At 35.0% G+C, this 22,275-nt stretch overlaps 1 protein-coding gene across 3 annotated transcripts in view; it reads right to left on the bottom strand.

Moving 5' to 3' along the window:
* The window catches only part of LOC113100748 (glypican-6-like), a 214,871-nt gene extending 203,773 nt beyond the window's left edge, over positions 1-11,098 (bottom strand). For all 3 annotated transcript variants that reach the window (XM_026265362.1, XM_026265395.1, XM_026265428.1), the window contains exon 1: positions 10,683-11,098. In XM_026265362.1, coding sequence (XP_026121147.1) covers positions 10,683-10,839 — 157 coding nt within the window. In that variant the 5' untranslated portion in view covers positions 10,840-11,098. The remainder of the gene's footprint in view (positions 1-10,682) is intronic.
* Positions 11,099-22,275: the final 11,177 nt, after the last annotated feature.

Here is a 22,275-nt window from a genome sequence, read left to right as displayed (position 1 = left end):
TTCAAATCCCTTATCCTAAGCACTAAACACTGTAGTAACAGTGATGCTCGTCTTGATCTGGAGTCGTCCTTGACATCAGCTATTTTAAAGAACATCACAGTTACCAAAGTCAGAATGCTGAAAAACAAACAAACAAACAGAAGAAAATAAGAACAGTCCCAGATGATGCTGACAGTGACTACAAGCCCTGCAAGCACCGCTAGAATAATGTAGTGTTGGTTTTCTTGCTGCTCCGGGGGAGACGGTGAGGCAAGAAAGCAATGCTATCAGCATCTCACGTCTGACAGGGAAAAACAAAGCGTCGGGTTTTCACCTCGCCCACACTTCCAAACACCTTATGTCTGAGCTACAACTTCCTGTAGCAGTCGGTTTCCACGGTATTAATGCCTTCATTACATCCTGTGCATTTGAACATTCTCCAGGGCGCCATTCGGCTCGCCTCTTTGATGCAGCTCACTTTCCAAGAGCTATTAATCAAATTCAGCTTTTCTGTGGCAAAAATAAATAAATAAATAAAATAAATAAAGCTGTTCAAATAATTAACTTATGCAAATTGACTTTTTAAGTGCTTTGGCTATTTAATAAAAACATGTTTTTGAGCTTTATTAATGTTGAATTTATTAATGCTGGTGTGATGGAGCATCCTCTGAAGGGATAAACACTACTGTCACCATCTAATCCGGAGCCGTGTGTACAGCACCTGATGCGCACGTGTTAGTATATCTAATTAGCTGTAATTAAGTGCTTTCTACAGCCTCTCTCCTTCGGGGCAGCAACTAGTCTCTGGCATATTTATGCTCAGGTTATTTAGGAGACTTAAAGAAAAACCAATTACGCATGTCGTAGCTCACGGTGAATCTGAATTAGAGTTTATTACTGTCTCAAATGTCAGATATTTGCACATGCAGTTGCTTGAAATCATTATTTTATTTTATTATTTTTCCTGAAAAGGATCATGTTTAGATAAAAAGTCAACATTAAGCAACTCTTACATGTGATAACCAATATTTTGTTGAACTGTAGCCACGTTTTTTAATCAGAGGTGATTCGGAAAAAAAATCATAATAAAAAAATAATCAAACCGACCATTATTTTAAAGGAAATGAATACATTTATTCAGGAAGGATGGATTCAATTTATCAAAAGTAACAGACATTTATAATGTTACAATATATTTATGTTTCTAATCAAATCTGTTCTTATTAATTTTCTATTCATCAACGAATCCTGAAAAATTGAAAGGAATCAGTTTTGACAAAAATATGTAGCGGCACAATTGTTTCCAACACGGATTATAATAAGAAATGTTTCTCGAGCAGCAAATTAGCATAATAGCATCATTTCAGAATGATCATGTGACACTGAAGACTGGAGTAATTATGCTGAAAATTCAGCTTTACATCGCAAAAATAAATTACATATTAAAATATATGACTATAGAAATTAGTTATTTTAAATTGTTAAATTGTTTGCTCGAGAAGGATTTGCCATTTTATTTTTAGAGCACGAAATCAACATTGTTACCAAATAAGTGTGTTTTTGGTTGCAAGGGAAAATTGACCTTTTTCAGCTTCCCAAAGAACCCGGGGCAGCAACCTTGTGCAAGTGTGTTTGTTTGTTCCCGGTATTTGGGTGACCCGTGTTTTGTAAACAAATTAAATAAAATTTAAGTCACTTTTAAATGTCGGTGGACAGCATATTACTATTTATTACCGGCTATCTGCTTTGATTGATAGTCTTTTCATTTGATCTTTGTCAGTGAATAAAGTAAACAAACCGACTGATATTTATGTTTTATGAATAATTTTATTAGGCACGTTACTTTACTGAAAGCTACCAGGAAAACTACATAATTACGTTGAATAAATTCACAATATTCAATATTAATCATATGCTTAATATCTGAAGAAAAAACTGCTTGGTTAATAGTTTCTTGTCCCTTCCCATTGAATCACATTACATTAATCACATCAATATAGGACTATTTTCAATTCAAAAGTTTATTAGTTTGCATTCCGGGTTATTTTGTCAGTCATTTTATATCTCCATCATAAAACAGTTTTTTCTAGCATATGATATATATATATATATATATATATATATATATATATATATATATATATATATATATATATATATATATATATATATCTCATATCACACTCTATGGGTGCTAACTGAATCGTTGCTTTGAAATTCACACTATGCAGCTTCTGTGAACATGAAGCCCACCTACTTTCATCTCAACTATTTTTTTTTGACATTGAGGAGGGGTGAGTTTCACCATAACAGACAGCTGAGGCAAGTCAGATGAGGAGCTCGGTTTAATTTGGGAGCTGTGCAATATCATTGCAGGACCAAAGAAGAGTTAATTCTATAGTTGGCCATTTTTATAAATCTGACCAAACTAAAGACTCTTCAGAGACACAAAGGATGCAATATTACTATAGGTTCTCAAGAATAACATAAGATTGGCAGAAACTGTGTGTGTTATGCAATAACATTTAAGCAATAATAATAGTATTAGCTGACTTACCGTTAAGCATAATTACTAGCAGACTCTTTTATTTGTTATTGCCAAAGCTAATATTACCAGCATGTGGCATTTAAAGTATATCAAGACTACATTTTGGACCTTTAGATGGATGATAATCACATCTGTAACTCAGTGAACAACATGAACAGTCTTCTGATAGATATATATTCATCTATAAATATTCTTCTGTTTCCGTGAATATCACTGGAGGCTCTTGTAGGAGGATTTCCCAGAAGTCCTTACATCAAGCAACTCCCAGACTAGAGTTTTCTGCCACATTATATACAGGCCCTGAGCTAATATTAGATTTCTCTATTTCCACTGATGATGAGAGGGAAGAATAAAATGAAAACATATACTTTTTGGAATGAAGTGGGTTCTCATTTCTATAATAAACTATGGAGGCCTTAAAGGCACAGTTCTCACAACTGTTATCATTTACTCACACTCATGTCGGTCAAACCTGTCTTTCTTTTCTTTTCTTTTCTTTTCTTTATTTCTTATTCATTATTTCACTTAACCTTACTCATATCCCACCTCAATAGCAGGAAATGTGTTTTGCAATATAACATGAACACAATAATAAATATGTAGTAATTAAGGCTACCTAATATATAAAGTGGGATCTAATCATAAAAATATTCCTTTGATGTGTTCAAGCAATGCTCGGTTTCCTCACCTGGTGCTGATATCAGCTGCAGCATTATTCATTTTTCTCACATAAATTAGCTTTTTTTTTTTTCTTTTCTTAGAGGTCTCTCTTTGTACCTCTGTTCACCCCCTAACTGGCACAATGTTAGCAAAGCGCACTGTGTGTGTGCAGGTCTGTGTTTCATAATGAATGCAAATGGATGTCGTTCAATACGTAAACCGGCCAAGTGCATACACGACACTGATCAAAGTCTTTTGCACAAGCTCTTGACATTTAGAGGCCAAGATATTCATTAAGCAGAGTGTTTAGACGACAGACAGAGACAAAACGAGAGACAGAAGTGAGGAGTGAAGCAGAGAGACAGGAACAGACAGACGGGGTCAGCAGTGCTGCCCTGGACACAGGTGGATGTGATATTAAACATGGAGCCATGTCGAAGATCCTTCTGAACATGAGAGAAACGCCTATGATATGACAGAGGAATCTTCCTCCAGCAAAATAATACCATTTAGTATCTGTCCTGGACTCTAATAAGTAGCTTTAGTTGTAGATGTGGGTGGTTTGGACAGAATCTCATATCTCACTGCCCAAGTAATTCTATACAACACAAGTTGTGCATATTTCACAACATAGTTAGATTTTTCTGCAAAATATAATGACAACATGTAAAGACGACGGCCCGTTGAATTATTTGAAAATAATGCACACCTTATTTTTTTTTATTCTGCTTATACTACGGTTAATTTTCTTCAAGAACAGTGCCTGTGTTACCTCATGTTACCTCACTTTTTAGAAATGCCACGTAGCTTTTAAATTGCTAAACTATTTTACTGAGAAAATAATCAGAGTAGTGCTAACGTTAGAAAAAAAAAAAATATTTTTATTTTTTGCTTGCAAGTGTCTGTATGTGTGTGTCTGTGAGAGAGGGAGCAGGATATATAGTGAAGAATTGCCTGGAACTACGTTCGCTGTACGTTTCCCTGAAAGTAATTGCACACCTTAGAATGAACGTCAGCCAATCAGATTCAAGCTTTCAACAGCCCCGTAGTATAATTTCAGCATTTACTAATAATTTAATACTTATAAATAAGTATTTATCAGCTTTAATGCACTTACACTGAAAAGAAAAAAATTGTCTAGAAACTATTTTCACTCCGTTTTAATTAAAATTTTTGTTTGTCTTTAGTAAATTTGCTGTTTTTCATCATTTCCATTATGTTGTTATTTATTTATGTATGTATTTATTCATTTATTTATTCATTTATTTTTTCTATCTATCTATCTATCTATCTATATATCTATCTATCTCGATTTTATTAATTTCCATTATGGCTTTAGTCATTTAAACTACATTAAAATGAGAAATACTAAGTTGACAACTAACTGAAATAAAAATGTTTACTTTTTCATATTTATTTTATCTTAAATAAGTTTTAAGTATTGAAAATTTATAATTTAGCTTGCGATCTTCAAAGGAGTGGAAAAGGTGGAAATCATGATAAGGCAAAAGTTACAGTAACAATAAATAAATAAATAAATACAATTAGTTAGAAATGTTGTATTCATATTAACTTGCAATACAGATGGATAAAGAGATGGAAACAGTTAACTAAATAACAGTTAACTAATAACAATTTGGTATGTAAATAAATGCAAGAAAGAAGACCAATCACACAACATCATCTTTGACACTGAATTCGGAACACTCCATTAACTTGTTTTATCAAACTTAATTTAGAACATATAAAATGTTTTTAACCCCTAAAATGACCAACAAAAACAAATTTTCAATAAAGTATATTCAGCAGATCTGAATTACGGTTCTTTAGTTTCAAATCAAACTCTAACCCAGCTAACAAAAATATGTTCCAAGAACCTTTTTCTAACATGACCTTTAATTTATGAAAACATCATTTTTGTTTTTTAAATGTTCAAAACAATCTTTTATTGCATTAAAAATGCTTTATTTTGGTTATATGAATGTCAGAGGGACATTCAACGAAAACATTTCAAGAATCTTTATCTTTATCTTGGTTAAGGCTTCCTTGGTTAAGGAATACATGACATGATTTTTGCTTCAATTCTCCCTCGACTTACAGTCCGAACAAGTTGATGCTGATTGCTGCAATTCGGAGACTGTCTGCAGTTTTGAGTTGACAGATTTCATAGGAAATCACATTGAGTATGATGGTCACAGACCAGGTTTTTTTTTTTTTTTTTTTTTTTTCTTCAGACTGATTCCATCTAGTCAGAGGATGTCAAACATTTTTTTATATTTTGAGCCATTTTTAGAACACATTCTGTTTACAATTTCTCATCTCCTAACAACAAGGTGCACGTTTTTGCCTGAGTTTGTTTTGATCAGAACAACTTTAAAGTCTGGTCGTGTGTGATCCTTAGTCATGGTGTGTATGGCCAGTGTCTCTTCAGATATTAAAAGTTGTGTAGTGTATTTCAGCCTTAATATTATAGAGGCGCATTCAATTGAAACGTTTGAAAACGTTATTTCTAAGAACATTCCAATAACATCATAAGGATGTTCTAGAGAACATTGTTCTAAGAAAATTTCCTTTCAACCTTATAAGACTGTATATTAAATATTAATAATGTTATAAAAACATTCCAGAAACATTCCTTTAAAAAATATTTTCCGGAAAAATACCTTCCCATAAAATGTTATGGGAAGGTTCCTTTTTAGATGGGAACCAAAATGTTTGAGGAAAGTAACATTAAAAGCTGAAGATAAATAGGAATAAACATACAGACATAGACAGTGCCAGGCAAATCCTGTTGATTTGAAATATCTATTCTTGATGAAGCTTGTGTAATGCTATGTTACTCTTCCCAGATGACCTCTGTGTTGTCAGGCAGCGATTTACCCGTTGCGCGCTCACCACACAAACAACAGCCTGTTGAGAGCTCAGATGAGCTCATGAGAGGAGCAACAATCAGACATGTGTGATTAATCAGCTGAATGATTTATCTGAGGACAAAAGCCTTATTCTTTACCAGTGTGTGTGTGTATGTGTGTGTGTGTGTTTTTCAACAGTTCTCAATACCTGTAGCTTAAATGTTTGTGCTTTGACTAACAGAGTTTCATTGGATTTGTCTGTTTGGTTTTGGGCCGAAGCTGGGAAATCTACTCTCATGATTTGGGAACTGTATGATCCGTATTTTGTGGAATGTTCTCACACACCCATGAATCTGATGTAACATTGATATACTGTCGAGCGGGGAGTGACTGGGGAGTGATTTAATTCATTGTGCTTGAATGTCTGCGTTTAATTTGCTTTAAGTGTCTCAAACTTTGATATGATGTTCCCAAATGTGTCTGCTTCAAATTAATCTTGCTCTGAAATCAACGACTTATCGTTAACTTGTGTAAATGAATGTCAAGTACAGCTAATGCTGTTGGTTTTTGTTTTATAAATCTTTATACTTTGAACTCCAAAGGTTTTTTTTTTTTTTTCTCATGTTTGAGGGATTTCACTCCTTTACCTTATTTCTGATTGGTTAAATGTTAATGTAAACCTATGCAAAGTTAGTATTAATGACAGGATGCTAGAAATGATAGGAAAAGCACTACATAAATAGTTGCAGAATAAGATGAACTCTTAACAAACTTATGTTCTGAATTACATTTGGTCAGGTATAACATAAAGAAAGTATGTAAATGTCATTGCATTAGATAGTAAAACAATTATGCCAAATGGCATCTCTGCAGACAAAATATGTTACCGTTTTCTCAGCAATCAATCTTTTTTTTTTTTTTTTTTTTTTCCTAGTTGAAAAATTGTTAAATCAGCCTCTGAGACTGGCAAAGCATGTTTAGCTGATTGGCCACATAGCCACGTAGTCTCCAAGTCTGGCAAGTGCCAAAACCCATCTAAGACCAGTGTAACCATTTTTGCTCAATATGTTTTAATCAGCTTAAGTTTGGGTGATTTTTTGTGTATGCAAACTAATGAACAGCAACAAAAAATAATAATAATAATAAATAAAAAATAGATGAACATAACAACTAAACTGTCTTAGAAAAAACTTTCCATGAATTATCTATAATAATGTTTTTGTACTAATATTTTGAGAACATTATTAACTAGATAACTTTTAATGAATGTTCTGTTAATTTCACTGGAAGAATATGTGTTCATAACTTTCGTGAAACTTTGCTAGAACATTATCCCATCTAAATTAGATCAGCTGAACCATTTTATTGGTTAGCTGAGAGCAACAAACCACCTTGGACTGGTTTAAGAAGGGCATTTCATCCGATCAAGAGTCATTATTGCTCAAAGTATTTGAATCAGCTGTTGTTTTGGTGATTTGTAGTACATGTATAAAGTAAATTCTCAAGTTCATCACATTAACTATGAACAAAAGCGTGTGGAGGATATTTTATTTTTATCTGAAATATTACTATTATTATCATCATTGGTTTTATTTGCTTCACTAAAGAGTGTTCTTTAGACTGTCTCCGAGTGCTTCAGTTTGCTACAGTACGCTTGAGTTTTTGATGAGCTGTGAGATCACAGGAAATCTATTTGATGTGTGTGTGTGTGTGTGCAAGACAATTGTGAAATGAGAAATGCTATTTTATACTTAGCTTCTTAGAAGATGGTTTGCATTAAAGCACATAGGGGACATAGTTAAACACCTTAAATGGGCACATAACTTGAGTATGCATTATGATACAAGAATCCTGATTTGGGTATAAATATTGAGTTAAGGTATTTCTAGTTGTCACAATCTTCAGCCAACACTTAATGGATGTATGAATGTAGACCTTTTCTTGCAAGAAAATAAATCTTCAAAAGACTTTTGTCTTATACGTTTATTGAAATAGAAAATTGACACGACAGGAGTTTGAGCGATCTTTAATTCAAACTAAATGGAACTGTTTTGGCATTTTGTATGTTACATTTAGATGATATTGTAGTTTTGGTCTCAAAATAAAGTATACAGATTTAAAATATGCAATGGCAGTTTACATGGTTATCATCTTCAAACCAAAGGCTTCCTCAACTCCTCCAAGTACAACTTTGTGCATGCTAAAATATGCATGCATGTAACTGTTAAACACAAATTAAGCCCATTATGGCATGAACTGTAGGTGGGGGAAGTGAATGTACAGCACTCTCTCCCACTTTCAACATGACTGGGGTGCCCTTGAGCAAGGCACCGAACCCTCAACTGCTCCCCGGGCATAAATTAATGCTTCGTATGTGTGCACTTTGGGTGGGTTAAATGCAGAGCACGAATTCCGAGTATGGGTCACCAAACTTGGCTGTATGTCATGTCAATTTCACTTTCAGTTAAGCTACAGTATGTTTAGTTAATCGGTTTCCAATCTCCTGGCATGTGCCAAGAACCCATCCACTTAACTAGCTTAGTGGACTGCTGTGAGCAACAAACCACCTTAGACTGGTTTAAGCAGGAGGTTTTGTCCAATTATAAGTCATTTCTGTTCAGTGTCTTTTGCTCAATGATATTTAGCATGTATCAAGTCAGTTCTCCTCAAGTTCATCACATTCACTATAAATGAAAGTCCTTGAGCTGTTATGTCTAATGCAATGACAAACAGACATTTTGAAGCATAACTTCAAAGGTCAAAAACCTTTTTGGTGCCAAATTATATCTAACCTGTTAAATAAAACACTGTAAAATAAATGATATTTTGAAGTTGTAAATAAAGATAATTGGAGTATGTTTAACAAGGAAATATTATTTCAGTCCTTTTACTTTGATTGAATTATATTCCTTTGTTATTATTTATGAAATTTACTAGGTATTTCTGAGTAAAAATGGTTTTAAATTAAATCCCACACTGATATTTTTAGAGCATGACACACACACACAACACACACACACACACACACACACACACACACACACACAGATTCAACAGTTACTGCTGTGAAAGAGTAAGTATCTGAAAGTACTACAACTTCAGATTATTTACAATGAATTTAAGGCCATTGCTTTTGACAACACAAAACAGATTTGAATTTGCATTGCAAGAGTATTCATGCATTAGCTACTGTATGCGGTTATATTATAGATCATGAATGCAACAGCAGGAATACATACGCAGATGTGCACCAACATCAACAACAGACATGCATGCTGCTCACAGAGATTGAGTCCTTGGAGAGCAACACGCTCACAGGTGACACCACAGGGAAAAGACAAAATAATCTTATTTTAGAAATGCACAGAACACTTCATGTAGACACATCCTGCAGGTCCATTTCAGCACTTCTGTAGCCACAGTCAGCAATATTTAAGCATTCTGAAGTATACACCACCAAACTTTTGCCAAAATCAATCTGGAATTATTTTTTTTATTTTTTTTATAGAAAAGGACTGGCCAAAATCTCAACATCATAATCCCAACCATCGATCAGGCTAGAACGAACAACAAATGTCAGTTTAAGCCAAATGTAACTGTAGAGTGGGATCAAACACATAATGACTGGATTGTGTTATCCTTTCAAACATTCTCTCTTCTTCTGCATTATGTCCCTACCACAGTAATCAGCTTTTACTGGGTGAAGCCCTCAAATGTGATTACTTCACAACAGATAATAAAGAGAGAGAGAGAAAACCTATCTATGCCACAGCATGGAGTATGAATTAAAGCAACACAATAGCCTTAAGGACTCTATAAATCCAAAGCTAAATAGGAGCTCATCCTACTGAGTGAGTAGGGCCACCTACTGGGGCTGTTTATATTGCATGAGTGGGTTTTAATTTGAGGCAGAGCTGCAAAACTCTTACAACATGTGCACAACTCATTTAAGAGTCTATGACTGAGCATCACAAGGACAAATGCACAGGTTTCCTGACACCTGTGAGTGTGTAATGATGCAAAAGTGACGTTGCTAAGATTCAAACTAAATAATTTATATTAAAACTGAGGAGAAAAAGGTGCATTTAATATAAAGTTAGCTCCTACAAGTTACTGTAAATTTATCTTTCTGCTGTGGTTAGCTATATGTTAGGATTAGCAATGATAGCTTATATGGAAATCATCTGTAAATCATCAACACTATATTAAAATTAAACTTTTTTTTTTTTTATGTTGATATGGACAAGACTGAGATTTCTTCAACTTCTCCAACTACAACTATTGTGTGCATGCTCAAAAAAGCATAAGTTTAATAACATCATGCATGTCTGTTAAGGTGATGGCTTATTGACCTCATGTTTTCTATATATCAATAAATTCTGAAGGCAACTGAAGAAAAAGTTTTCAAAGCCAAGTCCCAAGTCACCAAATCCCTGAATTAATGAGTTAAGATTTTCTTATTGTAGCCCTAAATCATTCGCAAATTATTATTGATAAAGATAATTACTGATCAATAGGACTTTAAGGAAACCCTTCTGCGTGAGCACGAGCTGTTCTCTGCCAGAGACTAACTGAAATTTAAGCAGAAATGCGCTTTTAGCCAGAGTTTACGATGTGGCACAATGTTGGCACTTTGTCCTCACCTGATATCTCCTGATGTGGCACATTATGGAGACTGAAGCCTTTGGTCGTGAACGCCTGGCGCACATCGCTGCAGCTGCGCGAATTTACATCTCCAGCACATGACAGCGACAATAGAAGCGATAAAGAAGTGAAAATCACGACAGGTGTCTTCAACATCCCTCCTGTGCGCAAATCCAGCCGATGCGTAAAAGCGCAAAACCCGCAAGACGCACTCAGCGCACCGGCGTCTCCAGCTGCAGGTGGACAAATGTTTCAGTCATTCAATCGCTCGTCAATGATCAATCACGCTTTCTGACGCACCCGGTTCATAGCAGAATTCTCAGACGGATCCTCTCAGAACGATCGCGTGTGTGATTAGAACAGCGAAACCTCCAGAATAGATCCGGAGCGGCGCGCTCTCAACTTCTGCTGTGTGTTTCTCTCAGCGGGGAGAAAGTCACCCCCCCCACCCCCCCACCCCTCCCTCTCTCCCTCTCTCCCTCTCTCCCTCTCTCCCTCTCTCTCTCTCTCTCTCTCTCTCTCTCACACACACAATCTCACACACATTATAGCAAAACAGACAAACCGCACAACCCAGTGGTGAGTATGAGAACACGGAGAAACACGGACTGGATTCCTTATGACTGAAGTTTGTTCTACGTTAACTAATACGTCCTCTGCAAAAGAAATACAAATAAAATAAATAAATAAAAAACCCTGCTACGTAAATTTTATTATTAAATTATTAAATTTTACGTAAAAATAATTTTAATGCTAATTATATGTGACACACACACACACACACACACATACACTATATATTATGAACTGAACAAGTTCATGAAAAAAACTTTACAGATTTAATAATTTTTAATGATTTTATCTGTATTTAATGATTTGGTTTTTATTTTTTATAATATTCATTAATTAATATATAAACTCTTTAATGTTGTGTCCATTGGTTTTTCCAATAGCTTATGTCGATCAACAATAAGAAAGAAAGAAAGAAAGAAAGAAAGAAAGAAAGAAAGAAAGAAAGAATTATATGTATATCCCTCTCTCTCACGCAAATGCGGAAAACAAGGACTGGATTACGGCTCGAGGAGTTGTGCCTCGTGAGTTCTTGGATCTGGAGTCTAGAAACCCAAGCTGTCAGTATCTGATCTATTCGGTCAATGCAGTTCACAGGATTTTGTATGAGAAAATGTGTGCTAGATTGGCATGAATGTAACTTATTGTGTGTAAGGGCAAATCAGTGTAAAATCACAAAATAACAGAGAAAACAGAGAAACAAGAAAGTTAAATAAATAAAATTATGGATTAAAATGAAAGAAAAAAAGGGAAAAAAAACTTTTTTTACATTTTCTTTCTCTCTCTCTCTCTCTCTCTCTCTCTCTCTCTTTAAAACTATCTGTAATTGTTTCATGTGTTTTTTTTTTTTTTTTTTTTTTTTTGATTTTTTTAATGGAAAAAATATCAACAAAAATGTGAAACACGACTAAACTTTTTTTTTTTTTTTTTTTACTTTATTGTACTGTCCAATCCATTTTTTTTTTTTTTTTTAATTTACTTAATTCTCTTCTTTGATTGGTTTATTGAGTGAGTGAGTGAGTGAGTGAGTGAGTGAGTGAGTGAGTGAGTGAGTGAGTGAGTGAGTGAGCGAGTGATGGATGGGATGGATGGATGGATGGATGTTGTGTAATAGGGAATGTGATACTTTTTTTGTTTTTGTTTTTTTTTGCCTTAATCTGCTTTAATTAAAATACATTTTAATTTTCTCCCTCAGTATTTCTCTTTCTACATCAATAGAAAGCAACAGAGACATAAAGGCGTATTGTACACGCATGCATGAGCTGAGTATCAGGAGCTGTATTTGTCAGTGTGTTGTTGAGCCTGAGGGAATCTCTCACGAGTGACTCACTACACTGTCTAGTGTACACAGCAGCGTCATCACATGTTTGACTTTCCCAGGTCACTTTCTTCTGAATGGTTAAACTGTTGTGGGCTTCACTTTGAGGCTCAAGTTCACCTTTTCCAGTTTATTATCTTTTATTCACTTTTTTCATATTTCAATGCAAGCATGAATTTGTTTTTTACAGATGTCCCTGGAATACCAAGGTTTTTTTATTTTTATTTTTTTATTATTATTCTCTATCTCAATAAATGCTGAATGCATCTGGTCTTTTAAAATGGAATTTACTGAAATATTCCATCATATTAAGTTTATAATATGATGAAATTCCTGAATTCCATATGTAATAACAATAATAAATAAACAATTATATGTAATAACAATAAACAAATTAATAAATAAATAGTGCCTGAAGCATTGTTTATTCAACAAAAATACAGCCAAGATGGACAAGCCATGCGTGACAAAGTTAGGACACCCTTACTGTTAACATGGGAATTAAGAGGGTAAATAACAGTTAGGCACAGCTAATCTGCTTAAATTCATTCAAAGAACTGACCGTGACAACCCAAGAACTTCACCCTAGACTCCACAGGCCTCAGTAAACATGTTAAATGATAAAGTTCATGACAGTTAAATTAGAAAAACATGGGGAAAGTATGACATATTCAGAAGGTTAGCCAGAAGAAAGCCTCTTCTCTCAAAAGAAACATGGCAGCACGGTTTATGTTTGCAAAGTTGCATCTGAACAAACCACAAACAGACTTCTAGAACAATGTCCTTTGAACAAATGAGACCCAAGTAGGGATGTTTGGCCATATTGCACAGTGCCATGTTTGGTGAAAACCTAAAGAGTGTTTCAGCACAAACACCTCATACCAGAAGTCACACATGCTGGTGGAGGGCTGATGATGTTGGGCTGATCTTGTAGCCGCAGGATGGACACCTAACAGTCAATGAGTCTACCATCAACTCCCCTGCACCAGAGTATTCTAGAGTCAAGTTTGAGGCCATGGCTTTTCCATCTTGGCTTTATTTTTGTTAAATAAATAATGACACGGTGTGATATGACATTTGATGTTGTTCATCTGAGGTTGTACTTTATACGGTTAAGACCTGCCAACTTAGGACCATATGTTATTATTATTATTATTATTATTATTATTATTATGTATTTATTTATTTATTGCATTCTTATGTCCTGATACAGAAAACAATGGAATTCAATATGTTGTCCTAACTTTTTCATATGACTGTATACATAGATACATACATACATACATACAAGTATGTATGTGTGCATGTGTGTGTGTGTGTGTGTGTGTGTGTGTGCACGTGTGAAAAGTGTGTAGTATTTACAATTTTAACTCAGTAAATACAAGTAAATTTCACAAATCATTGCAAAGAAAAGGCAACCAACATGCTGAATTAAATGTGACATATTAAAGAAGAAAGAAATAATATTTTGTTGTTTAACATACTAACTTTGACTAAATATCATACTAAATATCATTGTTTGTGTTTTTTTTTTTTTTTTTTTTTTTTACAGGTTATACCCCCTGTAAATGTAATACAAGCACTCTGTGGTTTCATACACACTGTGCTCATCCATACTGCAATCTACAACAAAATAAGAAACAGATGTTCAAGACTGATACAAATACACACATCAATGCATTGCCCTTGTGATAGTGCATCCTTTACTGAAGCAAAGCAACAGAGAGGGTCTTAAAGCCATCATCCGCGCTCAGCGTCCTGAAGATGAATTACTCTACTCTTTCACCACATGGAAGGTCAGTGGTCTTCCTGCAGGTGCTGTGTGTGTATATCTTTAACAGGAAGTGGCTCTCTGTTCTGCCTGTTGTCCCAGCAACACGTGTCTCCTCTGGCAGCTCAGAAAACCCAAGAATAAAATCAGTTGACTCATATCCTGTGTCAGTATTGAATTTCATTACTTGCAGTGCAAATGATTTACATTTATTTATGACTGTTTATTTCTTTTTTTAATAAGAGAGAGAGAAGGCTAAATGATGCTGGGCAGATCCAAACCTATGTCCGCCACAGTTCTGAAAAATAAATCTGTGTGGTCCAGTTGATAAAGGGCACAGTTTAGAACATCATGAGTTCTGGAAGCTCAACTCCTGCAGCTCTTCTTCTGGATCGATGAGACTCAATGAGTGTCAGTGCTTTCTTTCCATCTTCACACTGCTTCTCCAACTTGTTCCTGTTTGAACACACACACACACACAAAGAGTGCAGTGCCTGTTCAAGACTAGCAGTCAGAGAATGTATGTTTGATCCCAGCTGAAATGAGTCCACTCCATGCAAACGTCGGCTGTGAATGGCTGCCTTTGATGTTTCATTCATCTAAGTGAAAAAACTCGAAAGACTGCAAATCCCACAATAGCCTGATATTTTGTCAGGTCTTCTTTATACTTTTCCATTCCAGGTGCACAATCTTCCGAGGATCTGAAAACGCTTTTGAAATATGCAATGCTGTCCGTTTAACCTCTCTGTGCCTCTCTTGGTGAAGCAGCTAAAGCTCAAGACTAGATCAAACAAATCTCTTAAATGAAAGCTGCTCTCGATGAGGTTTTATTTATATCTCACTGGCTTTTCTTTATTCTTCTTGGACTTTATACTGACACTTCTAATCAACCCTCCCAAAAATGTAAACATTATATTCGTCAAAAAATTCTGAAAAAGTTTCACAGTTTCCACAATCAATATAAATACATAAACCTAATAATATATATAACAAATTATATTAAATATTGTTGTTGTTGTTTTTTTTTTTTTTTTGCAAACTCACCCTTTAATTGCTGAAAATTACAGTAGCCCCTCACTGCAGAACACAAGATCCAGGGGACGTGGTTGGACCCACATCTAGGTGGAGACGGGTAGGTTTAGGGATTAGGGGGTGGAGACGGGTGGGTTTAGGTTTATGTAAGATAGAGTTGGATCTGGATCTAACCAAGCCCCCTGGATCTTGTGTTCTGCAGTGAGGACCATCTTGAAAATAATAGACGCATTGTGCATGAAACATCTGCTGGATGACTTGCTAAACTCAAAGATTAAGCAGTAAAACTGTTCAAATTTTTATAACACTTTTGGTGTTCCCGGTCAAAAATGACCAGGGCACAAAAATAAATAAATAAATAAATAAATAAAAGAGCTTATAAATCTCTTGTTATGCAATATAATCACCTAACATCAATCACAATCAATACTTGCCATCATGAGGAAGTTTGTTGTGTCTTTTATCTGGGCATGGACGTAGAAGCAGGGCAACAACCCAGCAGCAGGACTGGAATCTGCTTCTTTGTATGGGGAGGAATAGGATGAGCACTGCCAGAGCCTTCATAATAACCTTAAGCAGGCTATAGGTGTGCATGTTTCGGATCAAACTGTCCGAATCAGACTTCATTAGGGTGGAATTGTCCTGTAGTGGGAAAGGGGCTCACAACTCAATACCATGCAGCTCGATTGGGATTTGCCAGAGAGAACCAGAAGGTTCATCGTTGGCATCCTGTTCTCTTCACTGATGAAAGTAGGTTCACACTGAGCATACGTGACAGATGTGAAAGAGTCTCAAGATGCAGTGGGGAACATTATGTTGCGTGCAACATAATCAAACAACATGACTGGTTTGGCAGTGGGTCAGTAATGTTCAGGGGTGGCATATCCGTGGAGGATTCCACAGACCTCCAATTGTTAAGCAGTGGTTACCTTACTGCTGTTAGGTACCGGGATAAAATCATCAGAGCTGGTGTCGGTCCTTACACTGGTGCAGTGGGCCCTGGGTTCCTTCTGGTGCATGATAATGCCTGGCCTTAGTGAATAGAGTGTGCAGTTTTTAGATGACACTGGCATTGATGCCATTGACTGGCCCTCACGTTCCTTGACTTGAATCCAGTTGAGAACCTCTTGTATATTATGTATCGGAGCATACAATGTTGCTATGATGAACTGAATGCTAGCTGGATCAGCCTGCATGTTTTTATTTTATTATTATTTTTTTTTTTTTACATAGATTTTTGGTGTGATTTTGAATCTAGCCTTCAGTGTGTTGATGATTTTGGTTTCCATTGACTGTTGTCACATATATAATGTATATAAATAAAGATGTTTTTATGTAATATTTCATTCATTGAAATCAAATGTGTGATTTAAATGTATCCTTATTTTTATTTTTATTTATTTTTTGCACAGTGTAGTTGCAAGCACAAATACATGGACATGATCAACATGCTTCTAACACTAAACACTAAATAATTCACAGATTTCCAATCTCCCCCATTCATTTTCAATGGATGGACATTTTTGACCAATAAAGCTAACATCAATAAGGGCTACAATCATTCTATATCAAAAAAATAATAATAATTGTCAAAAAAAATAGTTTGTGGTAATTGTCACAAGTCGGTCAGGCTCACCACCCAGCCAATCACAACGCACCACCTCACCTGAATACTAATCAGCAGCATCTGTTCACAATCACATCATCAGCTCACCACCTCATATAAGCACACACCTCAGTGAATCACTGTCTGATCATGGAACCTATCCTGTATTCTGTGGCATGCATTGATTCTCCTACCAAACCTGATACTAACCTCTTTGACTACCTGATTCTTCTAGACTCCTGTGTTTCCCCATCCTCCAACGTGCCTTCAGCGATTCCCTTTTCCTAGTATTCCTCTCCAGTGTTACCGCTGAGGTGTATGCAATGTATACATTCTGGTCACCCCACCTGTCATACGGAGTAAGCCACGATCTCCATACCCTGTTCAGCAGATCCTCCGAACTCTCTCATCTGCTCCTCTATCAAAGTCATTTAAATACCTGCTTTTAAATAAACTACCTGTTCATATTTTACCTTCTGTCCCTGAGTTCGTTTGTTACAGTAATATACCATAATACATTTATAAGTGATATTTGGTAGGCCAGTCATTTTTGACTGGGAACTCCACAAGTGTTTTGTGTTATTTGTTTTTACAAGATAGAAGCATTCCAAAAGTTGGTGATATTGCATCAGAAGATATTTATAGGCAATTATCTGTAAGCCGGTCATTTTTGAACAACACAAGTGTAACAAGGTAGAATAAGATAAATGTTTAACGAAAATTAACAATTTTAGTGGTGGAAGTAGTTACCCTGTTTAAACAAAGTCAGTAAATCTTAGCCCAATGCAATAAAATTAAGTAACATTTTCGAGAGAAAATTCTCTCCGGGTCAAACTGAGATCAAAATGACCCGGACACAACCTGAGGGTTAAACAGCATCAGGTTTTCACAGTCAAGGATGGCCTCCATGATGCTCTGTCACCACTTGTTCTCCACGGAAGAAATAAGAGGCCAGGAAAATATGAAATAAAGAACCCTCACGGAGCATCTTGTGCTCCTCGCCCTGTAAGAAATAAATCACATAACCGGATCAACAGGAGGTAGTCGGTATTCTGGCAGAGCTGCTCAATGCATACAAATGCTGCATCCCAACAGCAACTGCTCCGAAAAGGCACTAATGATGCTTCAGCAATGGTCTGGATAACAAAGATAAAACAAAGCAAAGAAAAAGCAACACGGAAGAAACATGTAGCACACTTTGATGTGCATTTATTTGCTTTTAGCCTCAGGAATGCTTACATGAGGTTGCAACCCTGCTAATAGTTTAGTTGTTCTGTTCTTTCAAGACATAAAACATCATTCTTAGCTCAAGCCTGTGAAAACCAAATGGTTTGTGGAGATAAAAAACTAACTATCATATCTTACTCTCCAGATATTTATTAGTTGTTCAAAATAAACTAGCAGCCCTCGGCCATGACACACTCGCTGTGCTGATGATTTTCCAGCATGTGTGTTACTCTGGGGGCTTTGTTAGCACTAACTAAGCAAAAGCCAGCAATATTTCCTATCTGTTATTATTAGCCAAGTCATGCTACAGGGGCTTTTCTCTATTCAATGGTAAAACATGAGTGTTTCTTAATGTCTAAAGCTAGCAGTCGCTCAAAAGTTTGGGTATGGGTTAGACTTCAACATATACACACATGCAAAACAATGCATAGACAAAAACACAGTCAAAATACAGTGCAGTAAATCTGAACATAATGAATAGAATGAATAGAATATAGGGTTGTTGTTGTTGTTTTTTAAAGAAATTAATACTTTTGTTCATCAAGGATGCATTAAACTGATAGAAAATTAGCTATTTTAAAGGGATCATATGACGTTGCTAAAAAAGAAAATAATTTTGTGTATTTGGTGTAATGCAAGTTGTTTATGTGGTTTATGGTAAAAAAAAAAAAAAAAAAAAAAACATTATTTCCACATAATGTACATTGTTTCTACTCTATGCCTCGCCTTTATAAAAAATATAGATTTTTACAAAGCTCTTCATTCTGAAAACCGAGGTGTACGCCGATTGGCCAGCTAGCCTGTGTGTTGTGATTGGCTAAATACTTCAAGCTTGTGATAGAAATGTTACTCCACTCACCATACTGTGATGAGTGTCCCGGCATGACCAGACAAAACCAACAAATCCCATTACAAACGAGGCATCTGTTGCCTCCAGTGGAGACATAATTACAGATTATAATGACTTATACTTTGTTTTTATGCATTGCTTTGCCTATCGCACTGTGTACACATAAAACCATGTCTGCGTTTGTGTTTTGAGAAATGACAAACAACAATTTCTACTCTACACTGCTCAAAACTAGCGTTTGAATCATCAGTGGCAAATTCTTTAAATAAAAAACATGTACTTACAGGCTCTGAGTCAGTAGTGCCAGACAGTCTTTGCAAAGTTGGAACTACCTCACTTTTTAGATCAGCCTTTAAACACAGACCCATTGTAGGCTAGTCTGCAGGTTCAGGATACAGTCCTCCATATAATGCATTACACAGCGTCGCATACAGCGTGCTGGAGTAAAGAACGCCATTTGTTTTAGAGAACGACATGGCCGGTGGATTTGACGAAGGACACATGTGATGACCCTGGGCTGGACTTGATGTATCTCCACTGCAGCCAGCACGGATCAGCTCTAGCCATGACGAAACGGATATCGTCCTCGTTTGAAAGGCCAGACAAAGTAGTTTCCCTTTCACAATGAAACACAGTGTCTCCACAACATGGCGGCAACAACAATACTACAGTGAGAATAAAAGTTACACCTTCTTTCTTTGCGTGAACATTTGGGCGGCATTATGCAAATCTTCCCACATAGTGACATAGACATATGGGGGTGTGTTTAAATTAGGCATTTTAGGAGAACATGAAAAAGTCTTAACTTTTATAAAGAATATCTCTTTGGATTTGAAACTTCAGTCTTTGCAACTTTACAGATCTTCTTGATGCAACATGAGTTTGTAACACTCCAAAGAGAAAGGAAAAAATTAAAGTGCATCATATGACCCCTTTAAATAAATGATGTTCATCAAATAATTGTGATACAAATTATCTAACAGTTTCCAAAAAAATAAATGAAAATTCATCAATAAATTGTAAAATACTACTTATATTACTGCGTTTTCGGTCAAATAAATTCAGCCTTCATTAGCAGAGGAGAATTTTTTTTTTAAATAAATAAACATACAAACAGCCAACTTATCACATATAAATATACACACAGTATATGATAATATGTATATATATATATATATATATATATATATATATATATATATATATATATATATATATATATATATATTCAGACTTTCAAAACACCATCTGGATAATATCTGGATATTCAAAAAAAAAAAAAAAAAAAAAAAAAAATATATATATATATATATATATATATATATATTGCAAGTTTAAATCTAAATTACTAGGAATAAGTCAGATAAAGTTGATAAAAAGGTTATGCCCTCTCTTTAGAAGTTCAGAGTATACTTCATCAACTTCAGAGTTCCGAGAATAAAATTTGCAAAGTCACTATTACGTTTAGTCGCAATAAGCTTCCATAGGTTGACCAACAAATATGCCCCATACACTGATTCACACACACTGAATCATCAAGCAGACATAAAGTGGAATCAGAAGTAGTTTCATTCTTCATGACTAATTTCTACTGCAGTAGTGAAACTTCAGAATTTGGGTTGTTGTGATACAGACATGACAATTACCTCTACTCTTTTAGCACTCTATTTCATACCATTAGATGCCATTAGAGTGACTGTGTGTGATGTGAGCAACAATTATGCACAGAAGTCTCTCTAAATATGATCTGGATTACTGTTACCCATTACAGCAAACCTTCCTCTACGTGCTTCAGCAGCTACCTGCTGCGCAAGAAAAAAAAAAAAAAAAAAAGAATGTTGTTAATTTAGCACTACAGGGAAGAGAAAGGTTTCTTTGCTCGCATTAGTGCTGACTGTGAGCCTTTGTATTATTAATGAACCTTCCATAATTTATGAATCCTAAAGACAAATATGGGCAATTATTGTAATCTGGTGAGAGAACAATCGTGGATCTTAATTTTGCCGCATCAACCTCCATAATTCTGTTTTTTTTTTTTTTTTTTCTTTGATTGTAAAAGGAAATTAAGTTTCAGATAATGGAACAATAAATTCTGCATTATTATTATTAAGAAAATTAGTGTTGATCTCTAAGGATGTTGCTCATACTTTTGCCTTGTGATTTGCATTAATCCATAATCATAACTATTTAACTTTGTCTTTGATTGCAAACTTTTTAAGGAGAGCTGTGCTATTGATTTCCTTAAGTTAAGACACACAATTTCCTCCTTTTACACAGAAACACAGGTGATGAATCCCTTGAATGAGTGTTTCAACCTTAGGATTACATTTCTAGTAACTATTTACAATAGAATTCAACATCAACTGTTTGGTTAGTAACAAATTTCAACTTGAGGATGAGTAAACAATAACAAAAAAAAAGAAAGAATGAAAGAAAAAAAAACATTCAAAATAACCTTCAAAACCTACAAGACTCTTCAAAATAAAAGACCAGTCATAAACATCAAATACAACACAACGTTTCTCAGCTCAGTTAGTAGTTTTATATGTTGGTTTAACTAGCTTTAACTAGCAATATTTGTTTATTATTTATTTATTTATTTATTTTTGCACACTATACTGTACATGTGTTGATTGATTGCTTGATTGGTCTTTCAACAATACTGCTATAAAATATTTACATTTAACACACACTGAAAGACAAAGCAATACAAAGGTTTTTATACAAAAATGTCAATGTAAATCACACACTGATTTTCAGCAATAATGCTAAAACCATAAAGAAATATTTACTAGATTAAAAGTGTGACAACTAGCCCCAACCTCCCTTTTACATAGAAATGATCTGTTTTGAATTACTTTAATATTCTGTATATGAAATGCTGTTATACAATTCACCCATCAACTGAAATAATAAAGAGATATCAATAATTAAACATATCAATGTATCATGAAAGACTAGAATTAGATGACATTATAAATACAGAATATCAGTCGGCATCTAGCAGTTAGAATATTTTTAATCATTCAAATCACAGCATAATGTGTTTCAAAGTCTAAAATGTCATAGTAAAGTTACTCATTTATTTTATGCTTAACACTTGGCAAAGCTGTCAGTGTTGCTGCTCTTTCTGTTTAATTCATGAGGGCCTCATGAATATGCAAAAGAGCCGTAGTCGTTAGATATATGCCTGCATTATATCATGAAAGTCAATTAAA

The sequence above is a fragment of the Carassius auratus genome, chromosome 1 (assembly GCF_003368295.1).
Source record: "Carassius auratus strain Wakin chromosome 1, ASM336829v1, whole genome shotgun sequence".
In the NCBI taxonomy this organism is placed as follows: domain Eukaryota; kingdom Metazoa; phylum Chordata; class Actinopteri; order Cypriniformes; family Cyprinidae; genus Carassius; species Carassius auratus.
This window is presented reverse-complemented; position numbering and strand designations above follow the sequence as displayed.